This window comes from Dermacentor albipictus, chromosome 10 (genome assembly GCF_038994185.2).
Source record: "Dermacentor albipictus isolate Rhodes 1998 colony chromosome 10, USDA_Dalb.pri_finalv2, whole genome shotgun sequence".
NCBI classification, from domain to species: domain Eukaryota; kingdom Metazoa; phylum Arthropoda; class Arachnida; order Ixodida; family Ixodidae; genus Dermacentor; species Dermacentor albipictus.
Genome location: NC_091830.1, coordinates 28,511,649 through 28,528,708, shown reverse-complemented (window position 1 = coordinate 28,528,708; position 17,060 = coordinate 28,511,649). Strand labels below are relative to the sequence as shown.

Sequence of the window (17,060 nt, the reverse complement as noted above, 5' to 3'; positions counted from 1 at the left end):
GATGCTGTGAAAAACGACCTCCGAGATCAGTTGGCACGCGATAGAAGTTATGCTTGAGAGAACAGTAGTTTTTCTCCTCGTTTTCTTTTTGAGCACAGCAAATGGGACGCATTTAGCCTGAATTGGATGCTGAGTCGTCAGAGTGTCTGAAGCTTTGTGTGCAATTGAGCATACCATGTCAGAGCGCCACCACAAACAAATAAACATAATGGAGTGAAACGTTTCTGAGGGGCTGCTCATATGCGTCTCGGTGTGTGACTTAAAGGGGTGTCAGAAAGTCGCAAAACTTCAGGTTGATATTTGGACGAGTCGTCGGGGATCCGTTGTAGTAAGGCTGGCGAGAGATGGACGAGAACCAAGAACAAGCGCTCGGCTAAGCCTTGGACCGCTTTTTCTAGCAGGAAGAAAGGATACTCAGAACTGGATTTGCCTTGCAAGAATTAGATTATCACAACGGCAGACAGCACAAACTACACGATGCGTGGCGCATGTGCAATTAAAGTACAGCTTGCAAGGAAGTTTCTGTTTGGTTTAATTGCTTATAAATGAGAAGCCCATATTACTCAAGCAATCTTGGCGAAGCGCCTGAGCTGGTAATTGCCAACTTTTTTTTCATTTGCAGCCTTGAAGTCTAATAAAGTTTAATAAGTCTTCAAGTTTAAGAAAGCCAAAGTCAAAGTCAAAGTAGCGCCTAAGCAGACAAGTGAACTTGGCTCTTAGACAATAGGGCTGATGTCTGAGTACATCGCCTCCGAAAATTTTGGGTGTATCGCCAGCAGCCGTGGGCACCCCCGAATCTCGGAAGTCGCGAAAGGGAAAAATTGTCATCCACCGGAATGTAGCACGAAGTTACGAAGCAAATCCATACTGGTTTCTCAGGGAGAACGCCTCGCAGTTGACGAAGAATTCGTTCTGGTCCGGGACCCAAACCTGCGACCAACGCCTTTCTGGGGTTGTCACTCTACCAGAACTGCGAAGCGTTGTCTCCGAGGAACCCGTGCAGGTTTCCTTTGTAGCTTCGTGCTGCGTTTGGGTGGATGATAATTTCTTCTCTTTCATGATACTTCCTCCACATTGCGGCATTCTGCAGAACTGATTTGCCATATTGTGTGTCCCTGTGCTTCGAATTGTCGATTAATTCGCCATCGAGCTGGGATCTGCTAGCCGCCCAGTTAGCTCAGTTGGTAGAGCGGCTGTTCCGGAAAGGCGTTGGTCCCGGGCACGGTAGTCCCGGGTTAGAATCGCGAGCTAGCACACATTTTTCGTCAACTGCGAAGCGGAAACCCGTACGGGTTTCCTTTGTATCTTCGGCATGAAAAACGCTTATTCTTATGCGCTCTTCTTGACAAATCGAGTCGTACTTCAAAGTTAAAATTTTGCATGGAGCCTGCTCTTCATCTACACTATTCGAAACGGTGCGTTCTACGCGCCCCGAAATATTATCGCAGTTGGCCTTCAGTGCAATTAGGTCTGTCTTTAGAGTTGGTTGGTTGGTAACAACTTTATTCATAGTCCCGCAGAGCTTTCGCCCGCGAGGCCTTAGGTCTGCCACGTGTGGACGAGTTTTCATTTCTACAAGCTATCTTATGGTTCTCCCAGGTTCCTCAACGCCACCTATTCTGGTCGTGACCATCCCAGCGAGAATCGGGACCCTCCCTCCACATATAACGAGATAACAAAGCACTTTTATCTAGACCGCAGAATATACAGCGCACCTCACAATAAGCTCACCAGACCTCAAGCCCTGACGTTCAGAATGCTTCAAACAAACACGTACCCCACGCAGAACAGACTACATCACTACATGCCTGACCTATACAAAACATCATATTGCGAAAATTGCCATAGCACACTAGACGTACATCACTTGCTCTGACCGTGTGGTGGGACCCACGCAAACAAGAATCAAGACTCTGCCAGGCTACAAGAAGCATTACGCAGCACGGACCTGGCGGAGCAGCTCTGGGCCGTGCAGCGAGCCCACGATGCGGCCAGGGAGTTACAACTCCCGGTCCCAACGTGGGAGTAGCCCGTTCTATGGGACCTTGCGTCCCGTAGCTCGCAGGACCTCTCATTAAAGTTATTCAATCGAATCCAAATCAATGAGCACGTACCATAAGCTTAGATCATCATCATGGCCATCGTCATTGCTGACATCCTGGGGTTAAGACGACGAGGCAGAAGCATCATGGCCGATTCCGCGGAGCCCCCCGTCTCTGTGCTCCCAAAGGAGAGTAAGTGGTTACGTGAGATTTTGCGGTATTCGAGGGCATAGCGTTGGCGCGCATCGAAAGTGTAGCACTCTTCTTTTGTTACTTGCAGAACACGGAAGCACCTTGCCCACAACGTCCGGATCGAGTACCGAGTTTGAAGATGCCGAGCCATCCGGTTTGCCCGAGAGTAGCAGTGAGCGCCTCTTTTATCTGGGGGTGTTAGAATAGCGATATTCCCGAATCGAATACGAATGTCGGAGAAGCAATCCTTGGAATATGGAATTGAATATAGAACATTTTCCCTTCCTAACCAACAAAACTGCCGGACCATTGTTCTTATTATCGTTTATTTTCTTCTTCTTCCCTAACCAAAGTTAACATGGGGCAGAAGCTTTAAGCAGAGAAGCTTGAGATGAAGTTAAAAAATGCGCAACAAAGCGATGAAACGAGAACTATTAGGCGCATAGCCTTAAGCGACAGGAAGACAAGCTGCGTGGATTAGAGAACAAACGGTAGTAGCCCATGTTCTAGTAGGCATCAAGAGGGAAACATTTGGAGCTGTGCAGGCCGCGTAATGCGTAGGGCAGGTATACTAGGGGTCCATCATTGTTACGGAGTGGGCGCCAATGATAGGAAAGAGCTGTGGAGGACGGCTGAGAAACTCTAAGACGACGCGACCAAATGCATGTTGCTCACATTTGTATGCAGTGTGTCACGCTATTTTTTGTATTTTGCTTAATTGGATAATTAGTCAAGATTATTTAACCATCTTCTGAAGCAACAAAACTAGGAAAAAATTCAAATTAGAATGTTGCAGAGTGGTTTACAAAACATCCGATTAAATAATTTCTAACTTCCTATCTACTAGGCATTGGTGTTTTTCCTCTTACTGCAGATGCTCGCGAAATAAAAATAATACCACATGACCTGTCCGCTTGCGCGCCGTGATTTCAGCGCTCCCGAACGCTCGGCGTACAAATGAACATAGCATTTAGCCGGGTGTACTGCCGCTGCGCCTGCTTATTGCTATCATGAAACGCCGCGAGGGGAGCACATCGGTGGCGTAAATCGCACAGCCAACGCCTGCCCTGTCGTCTTTTAAGCGGCAGCACACCCTGCTAGGTGCTATGTTCGTTTTGCTAGAAATGTTTGGGAGCGTTGCAATCACGACGCGCAAGCGGGCATGTCACGTGGTATTTTTTTTTTGTATTTTGCGGGCATCTGCAGTAAGCGGAAAAACACTAATATTGATAGAAAAACATAAAGTGTTTATTCAGACGTTTCGCAAACCGCTCTGCAACTTTCTGATTTGAATTTATTTTTCCTAGCTTCGTTGCTTCAGAACTTGGTTAATAAATCTTGACTAATCGTCCAATTAAGCGAAATACAAAAAAAACAGCGTGACACACTACAAAAACGTGAGCAACATGCATTTGGTCACGTCGTCTTAGAGTGCATCGGCATATTAAACTCTGGCCAAAGTTAGCTGAAACACCCCGTGTAGATTAGGTGGAGTGAGTATTGTAAAAATATTGGTTCACTTGCCAGATTTCATAGGCGCACGTACTGCCATTTGCCACTGGATGCCCAGAAAAACGAGCACATTGTAAGGTGCCTTCACTTATCTGAAGCACCATGCTAATGACACCAATTAGACAAGGAAGAAGCACGTCCGCGCGTGAACGTAAAATGTTTTGTTCGTTGAAGGACAGAAGTACGATACTGCACCACTGAATATTGTTTCACAAGCAAGCGAATGTGATGAGGCTGGTTAAATAACAAGTTGCTTTGTGAAAACTCAGATAAGAAATTGTTATACCGGCTGCCTGAGGCGTCGCCCACACTTCGAACGAGTGCAAATTGTTAAACGCAAGTCATCCGTCCTGTGCGCTCGTTCGGGAACTGGTGCCTCCGCCGCAGAATCTTTTCGAAACAATCACCACGTGCATTTAACTCTCTTCGAGGCTCTAATATGCGTTGTTGTAGCTTATACTAAATCAGAAGCGAATATCTGTAAAATCATAACAGCGATTTATTGTTTGTAAATAATTTATTATTACTGTTATTATTATCGACGGCGGGTTAATAGCGAATTATCGAACCGAATGCGAATCAAATGGAATGAATGCGTTGTACGGAATGATTCAGGCTAAGTGAAAGAAGCACACACACACACACAAAAAAACAGAAACAGAAAACAAATAAAACTTAACCGATATGTCCTTTACACAATCGCCACCTCTCTGCTGTCGCGATACGTGAGGTAACTTGTGAACGAAATAGATTCCCGTAAACGTTAATATGACCTAGTGCCGATAAGCTACCAGTCGAGTTTCTTTTTTCGTCAACCCTGATGGCATTTGTATTGCGCGCTTATGCAGACCATGGACTGTGCACCTACTTCCTCCTGAAATATATCGCTTGTTTGTGCGCGCTTGTTCAGTTTCCTGTCTTGTTCATGCTTCATTGGCGCTCTTTTAATTTAGTCAGTACCATCAATACCGACTAAATTCTGACTGATGGTACTGATTAGTTTAGTCAGTACCATCCCGCAACACGTATTGTCACGAATTTATTGATGGTGCAGAAACGCTGTCGGAAGGGTGCAGTGTCAGGCAAATAACCATTCCTTGTTACGCAGTACGCAGTAGCCGCGTAAGCATGCCCTCTACGGTAAAACGTGGAGCTTGTGGATTGATTACCTGCATTAGAGACAGATGTGACGGAGCTTCTAATACCCTTATCTATTTCTCTTTTCTTGGCCTTACATGCAGCGCCTCCGCAAAGCGAGCAAACAAAGTTGGTTCCTCCACCTAAAGAAGTGGCCGAGAAATGCCCTCCGAACCTGATGGAGGAAGAAGTGCCAGTGGGTAAGTGCCTTGCCGGAAAGAGTACGAAGTAGCATCAATCAATCAATCAATCAATCAATCAATCAATCAATCAATCAATCAATCAATCAATCAATCAATCAATCAATCAATCAATCAATCAATCAATCAATCAATCAATCAATCAATCAATCGAAACAAGCAACAGTACTGTCTTAACGTTTAAGCAGCTAACTGCAGCGACATCGACCTTATCTTGGAAAGCGTTACATTTTGGGCGAGTTGGTTCTACACAGTTCTTATTAGACTTTTGCGCGCACAATGACTGGACGCCGAACGAAGAAAGGACATACAAGATGCGCGAAATTCAACTGGCTTTTATTGTGACAACGACATGTATACACGCTTCCACAATCAGGAAAAAACAAAGGCAAGAAAACAAACAAAAACACGTGCGAAAACTGCATAGCCACATGTGCCCGCGAAACTAAAACTTGTCACTGTCATACCTTTTCACCATCCAGAAACCTCACTTCCTTATCACTTAAAGCTACAGACGGGGCACACAACTTTGATCATGCCGAAGAATTTCTCTGGCCTCAACTATCTTCCTGGTTAACCGATTCATGTGAGAAAATAATATAGTGCACCTGTTAAAGATAGAATAACAGCCATTGCATGACTTGTAGTGTTCTGCCATGTGGCCTTCGATGCATTGCTTTGCCTTGCGGCGATGTTCTGCTAGCCTCTTGTTTACGCATCGGCTGGTTTGGCTGATATAACACTTGCTGCACGATAAGGGAACCCGATATACTACACCTTCTTTGCATGCAATGAACTTGTTTTGATGCTTTATCATGCATTTTGGTTTCTCATTCTTAATCGGGCAGCTTTTCCTGCAAAGTCTTTCAACTTTTTGGGGAGCCGAGAACACGACATTGACGTCAGAGCGAGATCGTGTCTTCTTTAGGTGATGTGAAATTTTATGGAAGTGTGGAATGACAACCATTCTTTCTTTTCTTCTGGCTTCTGTCTTCATTGCTATTGCTGCGGCGCGTTGTTCTCTTTTCAACCTTGCCTCATTTTTTTTTTGCGGTACATGCTTTCAGCGACTGCTACAACAACCTGTTTCGGGAAACCTGCCTCTTTCAACCCAATATCTGCGAGTGAAAACTTCGGTTCATTAGGTGATGACATGATTTTTCGACATCAGAATTGTCTTCGAACCAAATCACCCGTGCTGGATGTATTAACCCAGAACAAAAAAGCCTCTGTTTTCATTTTCATCTGCGCACTCAAAACTGGTGAAAAGAAATATTGCGCAATTATGTTTGTCGAAAGCGCTTGAAAAGTCATGCCATCACCTAATGAAGCAAAGTTTTCACTCGCAGATAATGCGGTTGAAAGAGGCAGGTTTCCCGAAACAGGTTGTTGTAGCAGTCGCTGAAAACATGTACTGCAGTTTTGGCACCACTTTTGACCACGTCAACACACCAACTAGCCCGGCAAAACACATTGCTCGGTAATTCTCCTAGTCAAGCGATAGTTTCCTGGTGTAAAGACTTGCTCGGATATTCTGCCCGGACATTTGCTGGTTAGCTCAACTGGTCAAACGGTATCAGTCGTTTTCGTCCGCTACTCGCCATGTTCGTCCAACGCAACCTTAACTCGGGCTGATCGATATTCTCTTAGCTTTTCAACACTGTATCCTCACCTCTAGTCCACGAAGCTCGACGTCATATTTTGTAAATCTCAGAGCTGAAGAGGCGGACCTCGTCCAGCTCGGAGATGACGCCCTTCCAGCAGAAAGTGGCCAACGTCACCTGCTGCTTAAGCTTCGGCGTCATCCTGGTCACCGTCGTGGCGGTCTTGGCCCTCGCGCTCGCCAACCGGTCGCCGAGGCCCAGGGGCGAGGCGCTCAGGGAGTGCGGCCAGGGTAACTGCAGTCGCGAGCTGCGCTACCTGGACGCCGTCGCGGACGCCACCGTGGACCCGTGCTCGGACTTCTACGCTTACATGTGCAACCGCTGGAGCGGCCGGCGCGCCGGCGCGGGATTCCTGCAGGACGCGTTCGACAAGTTCTTCGGGACCCTCGCGACCGCGGTGCTGCAGACGCGGGCCGCCGTCTTCGGCGGCGAGGCTCAGGGTAAGTGCTTCTGGCGTGGCCTATCTGCCTGAACGAACATCTGATAAATCAGCGGAGAGCATTAGATTCCAACGTTTGTCGCTAGATCACTCACTTCATTTAGCAGTTTCGTCACTCCCTCGCTCGAAAAAGCTTGTGCACTCACGGACTCTGTCTCGTGCACTCCGTCACTTGCGAATTTGCGTGAATTGTCGATAGCTCAATAATTGATGCAATCGTTTTCCCAGTACTTCACGAATACGCTCGCCCGTTCGCTTGCTCACTCACTGAACTGTTTCACTTGCTCAATGGTTGCGTTAAGAATTTGTTTGATCTTGTGCTCAAGCACTCCGTCACTCTCAAGTTTAATAGCTCACTTACTGGATGGCTCTCTCGCTTGTTTACTGAGCGGCACCCTTGATGGATGCTCGAATGAATTAATGAATGAACGAATCAATCAATCAATCAATCAATCAATCAATCAATCAATCAATCAATCAGTGTGTGGGTATGAGAGAGGACTTTCAAACAACAAATCAATAGCATGTCCGTGTTCATTAAAGCGCGTTTAAGCAAACACACAAGAAGTTTCATAACCTCTTTATTGCAGGCTGGGTAAGACTCGGAGAATTGTTTTGAATGGCTTTGATTTATAGGGGGCATAAAGATAAGGAGTGGACATGTCGGTCCTTTATCGAGAATGCACACTTGAGTTCTTAACGCAGTATTGTTTTATGCACTACGTTTTATTTTAGCTTTTATTTGAATACTTTCTGCACGCTCTCGTGGGCAGCTGTAGGTACCACATTTACGAGTTTCTTCTTCAATTAGTTTGAAGATGAACTCACAAACTCTCTTCCAGTTTTTCAGGTGGGAAAAACTTTGCTCCAGGACTGCATCGGTTACATGAACGCGGAAAAGCCCGACCTGCAGCGGGACGTCACTTCCGTGCTTAATGTCCTCAACCTATCGACCCTTCTGGCAAGCAACTCGTCCAGGTCTGCCTTGGCGCTCTCCCTCAAAATCTCATTTGCAACAGGCTTGCACTGCCTGGTGGCCGTCACGCGTAGGAAGAAACGCCAGGGAGGGGTTGCGTATCTGTACTTGTACAGAACACCCAGCTTGCGCCAAGAGTTTCGGGCGCAGACAGAGGATGACGGCCTTTATCTTTATATTCAATCTCTGATAACCCTGATATCGCCGTCCGAGGAGAAGGCTGCAGCTGTCGGAGCTCGAAGCGTCATCGACATCGACAGCATGGCCGAGTCTCTTGACACGGACGAGAGGAAAGAGACGTGGCTTCTTCCGGAAGTGCTGAAGAGGGATACGTCATTTCCGGAAGGCGTGTGGAGCGAGGCCTTCGACTCGTTCAGCGTCGGAGGCCTTGCCAATGTTCACGTTGATGAGGTCTTGTTCAGTGGCTACAGGCAGACTGGTGACATCTTCAGGCACCTCAACGACACTCCTGCACAGACGACGACCTGGTACTTGGCGATGCTCTTCCTTGCTCAGGTACGTGCACACAATGCGCGAAAAGCAAGGCAGTAGAACTCGAAGCACAGCAACATAGGGACAACTCGGAAGAACAGGAACGCTAAACATGACGGAATTAGACCTCGCCGGGAGTCCTTAAGGTGGATAACAATTCATTTAATTTATTTACTATCGAGGTAATAGTATTGGGAGAGGAGCGGATAGTCAAAACACATCGAAGTAGAATTCTATCGGGTAGTTGTAAATGACTGTCTTGAAATTGCTGGCATCTATGATGGAGGCGATGTCGGTGGGAATGTTGCTCGATTCGGAGCCTGTGGTTAATAACAAAGAGTTAAATGCATATAACTACGATGATTAAGTACGTCAACCTTTAACCGGCAGTCGTTGCGAGAAGAATTGTACGAGAACGGCATTACAAGTGAGTCACGTAAATTGAACCGGTTGAGATGATATACCTTATGGAAAGGAAAAAAAAACCGAGGAAATATAGGACGAATGCAATACTCAGGCAACGTAAGAGACGATTTTATTAATGTAACATTTGCAGTATCGGAATAGTTCGACAAAAAAGAAAGGAAGAAACTCATAGATTGGTTTTAAATGACTTTGATGCAGAGGGATAAGCAGAGAACATCTGAGTCCTACACGGAGGGTGCTCACTTGAATTTCTAACACGCTAGTGTTTTACGCACCAAGAGCTTTCTCATAGTAGGGGCGAGGAAGATGTCGCGCTGTAGGTAACAGGGCGCACGATAAGCATGACTGTCTCAATATAGGTTCAATACGAGTTTACCTCGAATGGTTCTTGGAAATTAAACGCCAGTTTATTTGTGAAAGGAAACTGGCCGGAGACTGTGCAAAACAGAAAATGAGAAATAACTCTGGTGGCGCTATAATCTGGTCTTACTCAACCTTGCCAGCCTCTGCAGGACTGATTAAAAAAAAATTGGTGCGCCTACCGTAAACATTATGACGTACCTCATTTCTGACCAAATGAGGAAAATACACAATACAAGTGCGAGCGAGCAAAAATGGATGTGGTATATCTTCCAGAAAGAACAGAGCGTCATAGTAAGATTCGTTTTGCTTCCTTGTGCTCTTTACTGCACTTCATTTTGACTCATATGCAGTCATCTTTCGAAGAAGTGACTAACGAGCTGTCGTGCTATGTCATCGAAGACATGACGCAGCCGAGCGCAGTGTTTCATGTAGGGCAGCACGAAGAAATGTGGTCATGTATGCGCATTTAATTTTGATATTTTGACACCGTAATTGAGAATTCTTGCGTCTGACTATACGTATTTTCATGTGAGGCATACATGAATATCTAAGAAGTCAACAACAGCGCTGGTCGTGCCATGTTGAGACATTATTTCAAACAGGATAGGTAAAGCTATTGTAAGGCCATGCTATTTGCAAATCCATCCCTGATGTAAACGTAAGAAGACATGACTATGACTGCAAAATGACTTTCTTTTCCTTCGACGAGAGTATCAGGAATAGCAAGAAACGCGATAACGTTTCTTGCGTTTTGTGGTTCGAAACATGATCATAAGATGTCGCTACCATCGCTACTGAGCTGTGGTCAACAGGCAGTTTTAGCACAGCGTTACCTTATACCGGCTGGCACGAGTGCGCATGCGCGAAGTTAGCGGGCTCCGGTATAAGTTTACCGTAAAATCTCCGCCGTATACCGTCACAGTGGAACAACGCGGCAACACTGAGCCTTTCCGCTTCGACCCGAACACGCCCGTGATACTTGCTCTCCTTCGTCACAGCAAGTTAACTAAATGGTAAAATCGGTTATCACTTAGTCTCTTCTCACACCGAGGCCAACGTGTGAGCGCTCTGCTGTCGTCAATATTCAGATCGGTTGTTTGTTTTGGGATGTAATCGACGCGGAAAAGTGCGTCGATTTGTATCCAACAGATGGTGCCACATGACTGTACAGCGTTGATAGACGCTAAATGCAGTGGCGCATTTGCAGTGGTGCAATTGTTAGAGCTTCCATGGCATCCGATATCGGCTGGTGAAAGCACGCGCGACTCCTCTAGGCCGCTAGGCCGCGCGCACACACACACACACACACACACAGACGCGCACGCAGACACACACACACACACACACAAACACACACACACACCGCACACACACACACACACACACACCGCACACACACACACACACACGCACAGACACAGACACACACACACACACATACATACCGCACACACTGCACACACACACGCACACGCGCACACACACACACAAAAGCAATACGTTTACCGACAAGCCACAACTCCATATCGCGTGACAACCTTACGCGGCCGCGCAGGCTCTACGCGTCGATTACGCCAGACGGTACCAATCTGGACGCACCCGAGGCCAGGAATATCTCTGCTTGGACGCCGTCAACCGAGCACTCGAGCTTCACTGGCACAACCTCCTGAGCAACCTCAGCTTCGCCGGTCTGGTTGGCGACTCCGAGCTGGACGTCATGTTCGGGCTACTTCGCGAGAACGTCGTACCTGCCTGGCTGGGCAACGAGACAGCACTGTTGGCTAAAGCGAAGCTCAGTGGCTTGTCCTACAGGGCATACGTGCCTTCCGGTAATGACGCCTCTAAAGGGACGCCAGGTGAGCAAGAATGATTGATGCGGTTCAAAACACCAAAGGAACAAAACTAGCGGTTTACTATGCGTTGCTTCTACATAGCCAAATTCAAGAAACGCAAAAATAGGTGGAGACAAGCGCCACCTACAAGCTGCAGTTTCTATAAGTTGTGGGCTCGGGTTTCCCACCGGCGACAAGCGGGTTTTTTTCGTCCTCTTTCGTTTTCTGTTGCCTTATGATTTTGCATTATTTAAAAACGAATTATTCCTCATATGCTTTCCTTGGCTTCATTAATTGTTGGCTTCATAGAAAAAATAATGGGGCCCCTTGATTGCCTTTCTTTTCGTTCAACTATATTTCCTGACACATAACGAAGCCGTGCGCGCATGTGCAAACCACACCACTGTAACACCACAGCGTATTTTGATTTGTAGTGAAGCCTAATGAAAGCGTATGAATATATGCGCAATTGAGGTAATAATTGCTAGGAGTACATAGAGAACATATTAAGACAGTGGTGCGCATTGTAGAGGAAGTGGGTGTAGCTGACATTCTAGTTGGCAATAAAAGGAAGAAATAGAGTTGTATAGACATGTAATGTGTAGGGCAAAGAACCAGTGGTTTATAGAATTACAGAGCAGGTTCCAAAGGAGGGGAGGCACAGGTTAGGGTGGCAGAGGGTTAGGTGGTGACATGAAATAGAAATTTATATGCATAAGATCAGGACTGCTGGCTCAAGACAACGGTAATTTGAGATTAGAAGGAGAGACCTTTCGTTTTTCAGCAGGCATGACTAGGCAGCTGCTGCTGAAGACTCTCCAAGAGGGGGCAAAGCGCAAAATGCACCTGACCGGGCCAAGCCCCTTACTAGAATTAATAGCATTTGACAGACTGTCAACAGCGATGCCGCTTCACAAAAGAGGGAAAGTAGTCTGATGAGACTATCTAGGGAACACTTTCTAAAGACACAGATTGAGTAACAGCGTCCAGCGGCATTAATGCGCAATAAATTTACTATTTCTCGTTAAAAGACAACACCAGTGATCTTTAGATGTCCACTGACGTTCATAAAACCTTTAATATACGTTATCTTCTATACTCTGGTTATCTGTGCCAAACGATACTACTGCAAGTCATTTAGTTTTCCTAAAGATGATCTTAAAGATTGGTTGCGTGTTCGTGACTCATGCCCACGAATGCATGGCTTTTTACTGGCCACCATGTGTTTGTGATGTCAGAGTTTACACCGCCAATTCGCCCAGAAACGACGAAGGTGGCTCCTTTTTATACGAGACGACGCCCAGCCATCATCGTTTTGACAGGCGTGACGACCGGCGCTTCTTTTTGTCTTTGCGTAGCACAACGCGTTGAACTTGGGACACGTCAGCTGCCCCGCGCGGTGGTGGTGTTTCAAAAGCAAGTGGCGATCCTGCAGCGCTCATATTGTCGCTGAAATCGCCGCTGTCTTGTTCGAAAGAGCTGGAAAAGCTCCCCGGCCGTGTAGACCGGAGACATCGTCAGCCTCACTTTTCTGGCGCTAGCACCACGTGTACTGCGTGTTTAGCACGGGTTCTGCCTGTTTACATTACGGTGTTGTGGGATCTGACGTCATTGATTCATCGTAGACGTCACACGAAACAACTGCCCCTTTACGTTTCCGTACCTCGTTTATCGGTTGTTTAAATATATTGATGAGTTTCTAAGCAAACTGAACCACCTTACCGGCGACAAGACTGTCCATGCCATTTGAAAATGACAATATCCTAATATGGTTAAAAACGCCGGAGTTGTCATCCGTACTGACACGTTTCGTTCAAACAAGCACACTTTTGAAGAACATAAGGCAGATGAAAGAGAAGAGTCGATGAGCGGGAACTGAGTGACTCGAAGTGACAACGAAATAAAGCCAGCGTTTCCCCTGACTCCTCTTGCCCATTGCATAACTAGGGTGTAGAGCGTGGCAACTTTGATGCCATGAGATGGCACAAGAGTGCTTATTGGCGTTTTCTTGTCCTAAGTTCACGTGCTACCTGACGTCGGCTGTTGAAAGGACGTTCCACATTTGCCGCCATGATAGCGAAAGGCTGACGTCGGCTGTTGAAAGGACGTTCCACATTTGCCGCCATGATAGCTAAAGGCAGTGACCAACACTACGTGCATTTCCCGACTTGTATTGACTGTCTTCTACAGCATTTTCTTAGCACGTTTTGTAGTATTAGACGCGAGACTTGTAAACCTTGTTATAAATCGCGTATTATTACATCTGCTCTTCTTTCGTGAAATTTTTACGCACCTATTCACGCACCCATTCAATTCAATAGCAGGTGGACACTATATACATGTGCGGATACAAAAATGTGCTAGGAAAGCAATCCGGATTCGCGGATTGTTGGCTCAGGTGCATCTCCATGTCAATCTTTGGTCTCCCGGTTTACGTAGATTCAGGCACTTCTAGGTGCATGATCAGTTCCATCAATCTCACATGGACGTAAAACCGCAATATCATTGATGATGTCCCAGACACTTAAGAATGGCTCCATGTACGACAGTGTACAATAATGTGTTGGGTGATAGGCACAGACATGTTGACCACTGTTTCGGATAACACTACTTAACTGGACCATGGTTTCGCATATTTATTGCTATATGCACAATAAAAATTAAGGCGTGGAAATGTTTGGAAAGCAATTGCACATAACTTGCCATTTTCCATTTATAGCCGGAACCTAAGCAGTACGATAATAAATGTTTTTAAAAAAATCGCTCGTATAGTGTGTCATTGAAAAAGAACCCACACACACACAAATTGCAGTTTTGTTAAAAGCACTCTTGCGCATGCCTTATTATTGCCCCCTGTAAGGGTACAACACGGCGTACGGGGCACAAGAGGCCGACGCTGCAGTGAGCCGGCCTTTTCCCGGAAATTTCGTGGCTCTGCGAGTCATGACGCAACGGGAAACGGTGCTGGCGAGGCCGCCCGACGCAGCGGAAGCGGAAGTGGCGAGGCTCTGGGCTGACCCGTGGCCCGTCTACAACGAGGGCCACGGCACCGTCATCCTGCCCTCGGCGTACTTGGACAGGCCCCTCATGTACACCCGGTCCGCAACTCCGGAGGTCAACTACGCCACCGTAGGAGTGGTGATGGCCAAGGCATTATCTGATGCCATCGGTCCCAACTCCAGGTTCGTTGGGCATATGTTGGGGGGGGGGGGGGGGGGTTAGAGGTAGGGTGCTGTCATAATAAATAAATTATGGGGTTTTACGTGCCAAAACCACTTTCTGATTATGAGGCACGCCGTAGTGGGAGACTCCGGAAATTTCGACCACCTGGGGTTCTTTAACGTGCACCTAAATCTAAGTACACGGGTGTTTTCGCATTTCGCCCCCATCGAAATGCGGCCGCCGTGGTGCTGTCATCTCATTGTATGACAGTAACTATTATAGTCCTCGTAGGCAGTGGCACAGCCAGAAATTTTTTTAGGGGGGTGGGTGGAGTGATACGCGTGCCTAGTCTGCCATTTCTTGGCTGTTCCACTGCTCGTATGTTTGGCGTGCCGCCCCTTGACTAACCGCTGCACGAGGGGATTCATTTCTTAAGAGCTGTTACCACGAACATTCCGCAATTTTAAGCCTGTTGCATGATCCTACGCCTAAAAAAAAGCAAGTGTCGCTTATATCAGAGGGACACCTGGTTTTTTTAGTTGTCAACGTGACGCCGAACATGTTACAAAAGCCCCTCCCCGCCCCCCCTTTTCTTAAGCGGGAAGAATAAAGGAATCCGAGGGTCTACTTTCTTTTTGGCCGTGACAGATTCTGAAGAAAATGACGAAGTCAGAGAAAACACGGGGGAAACTGATTGTTGCCTTCATTTATTTGAAAGGTATAAATATTAAGAAATAGTGAAAGAGGACGAAATGACACTTTTCGGCAGGAGATAGCCGCTAACGGCATCCACATTACGCGTGCAAAGCTATGCGTAATGCGGGATGCGTGAGCTCGAAAGCTTGCTGTGGCAAATCGCCTTGCTTGCCTTGCGAGAGATAATGCGAAATGCAATGTGTGGCATTTAAAAAAACAATGTGATAAACCCAATACAAACGTGTGCGTAACCTCATTAAGAAACCCAATAATTTCTTTTGTATGGGTAATGCACATATAATGCAATTTAAATGCTAACGCATTTGTGAATACTTTCACTGCTCCTATGGCACACAGCTACCGCCGCTTCTGCGGAAGCCTAGTTTGGTTCAGAAATTAAATAGGCCTTCCCCGTGTTTTCTCTGACTTCGTCATTTTCTTCAGAATCTGTAACAGCCAAAAAGAAAGTAGACCCTCGCATTTCGCCTTGCTTGCGCATTTCCCTCTTCCTCGGGATTCCTTGCATGTCAATTGAATAGAACACTTAATTTCCTCTGTGCTCTCCCAGCGTTCGTTGTCTGTTGGCCTCTATGTGCTACGTGAACGCGCAGGTGGAACGTGACGTCTTCCGGGTCCTGGTGGGGAACCGAGGCCAGCTTCTCCTACTCGATGCTGGCGGGCTGCTTGCGTCAGCACTCGGACCCCAACGTGATGGCCAACCCGATGGACACGCAGCCCAGCAGGTCCCCGGCGTTCAAGTCGAGCCTGTTCTCCTGGATGCGCGCGGCCAGGGCCGGGATGGACGCGCTCAGAGACCAGTTCCGCGGCTCGGACCGCGGCGAGGAGCAGTGGGGCCGGGCTCAGCGAGTGTTCTTCAAGCGCTTCTGCCTCCTCTCCTGCGGTTCGGAGCGGTGGGACGCCATGTCTCCGCTGGAGCGATGCACGTGGCCTCTGCTCAGCATGCCGGAGTTTCGGGACGCGTTCAAGTGCAGGAACGACACGTTCGAGCGCTTCGACAGTGCCTGCGCGTCCATCTGAGTTGACGGAGCAATATTACTTAGCTACGTTAACTTCTCTGTCAGAAAATTAAAAAAATAGAAAATTTGGTCCATGGTGGTTAGTGTGTCGGTTTGCATCGAGCTATCAGCATGACACTAGAACAGCATATGTCATTATACATCGACCAATAAAGCTTGATTTCACATAGGTTACAACATGTGTGATAGTTCTGCATATTTTCTTTTTTTTTGTAAAAGCACAGTTTAAGAAAACTGTTCTTGAAAACGGACTGTCTCGCTTCTCCAAGCGCAGTGAAGCAAAGCCTACTTGCGCCTGGCTAACGACGTCGTGCTTCCTATGTTGGTGCTGTCACTCGTGTGGCCCTGAGTTGTAGCCAAGCACTGAATGCAGCAGTGGAATGTAGCATCCCCCTGTACTCACCTTTCCAATGAAAGGAGACAATAGAGCTCAGGACGTGGAGCATTCAGCTCCCGTGACACGTTCCGCTCCCTCCCCCCTCCAACCCCTACCCCCAAGAAATTAAAGGCTTATTTAATTTCTAAACCAAACTAGGCTTCCGCAGAAGCGGCGGTAGTTGTGTGCCAGGAGCAGTGAAAGTATTCACAAATGCGTTTGCATTTAAATGGCATTATATGTGCATTACCCATACAAGAGAAATTACTGCCCATGCACCCCGTACAGATGGTAAACCAGCGAAACTGAGATGTGCGGCCCCGGTGTTTATCGCTGGGTTAATCCTGACGATTTAATAAAGTCTGTCTCAATTAATGGATACGTATTTGGGTTTCTTAATGAGGTTACGCACACGTTTGTCCTGGGTTTATCACATTATTTTTTTGAAATGCCACACATTGCGTTTCGCATGATCACCACCATGGAAGGGTGCAATGAGCGGTTCATTGTGTTA

General features: G+C 46.9%; 1 protein-coding gene across 1 annotated transcript; it reads left to right on the top strand.

Moving 5' to 3' along the window:
• Positions 1–2,024: 2,024 nt before the first annotated feature.
• On the top strand, positions 2,025–16,242 carry LOC139051052 (neprilysin-1-like). The gene is made up of 8 exons (XM_070528098.1): positions 2,025–2,234; positions 2,323–2,406; positions 4,988–5,083; positions 6,798–7,187; positions 8,029–8,678; positions 10,999–11,299; positions 14,136–14,457; positions 15,745–16,242. Exons 1-8 carry the CDS (start codon positions 2,135–2,137, stop codon positions 16,169–16,171), a joined length of 2,370 nt encoding a protein of 789 aa, XP_070384199.1. The 5' UTR covers positions 2,025–2,134; the 3' UTR covers positions 16,172–16,242.
• Positions 16,243–17,060: the final 818 nt, after the last annotated feature.

Coding starts and splice junctions, on each gene's coding strand:
- LOC139051052 (XM_070528098.1), top strand. CDS start 2,135: ATGGCCATCGTCATTGCTGACATCCTGGGGTTAAGACGACGAGGCAGA. Junction 8,679..10,998: donor CGATGCTCTTCCTTGCTCAG/GTACGTGCACAC, acceptor GCGGCCGCGCAG/GCTCTACGCGTCGATTACGC. Junction 11,300..14,135: donor CGCCTCTAAAGGGACGCCAG/GTGAGCAAGAAT, acceptor GCCCCCTGTAAG/GGTACAACACGGCGTACGGG.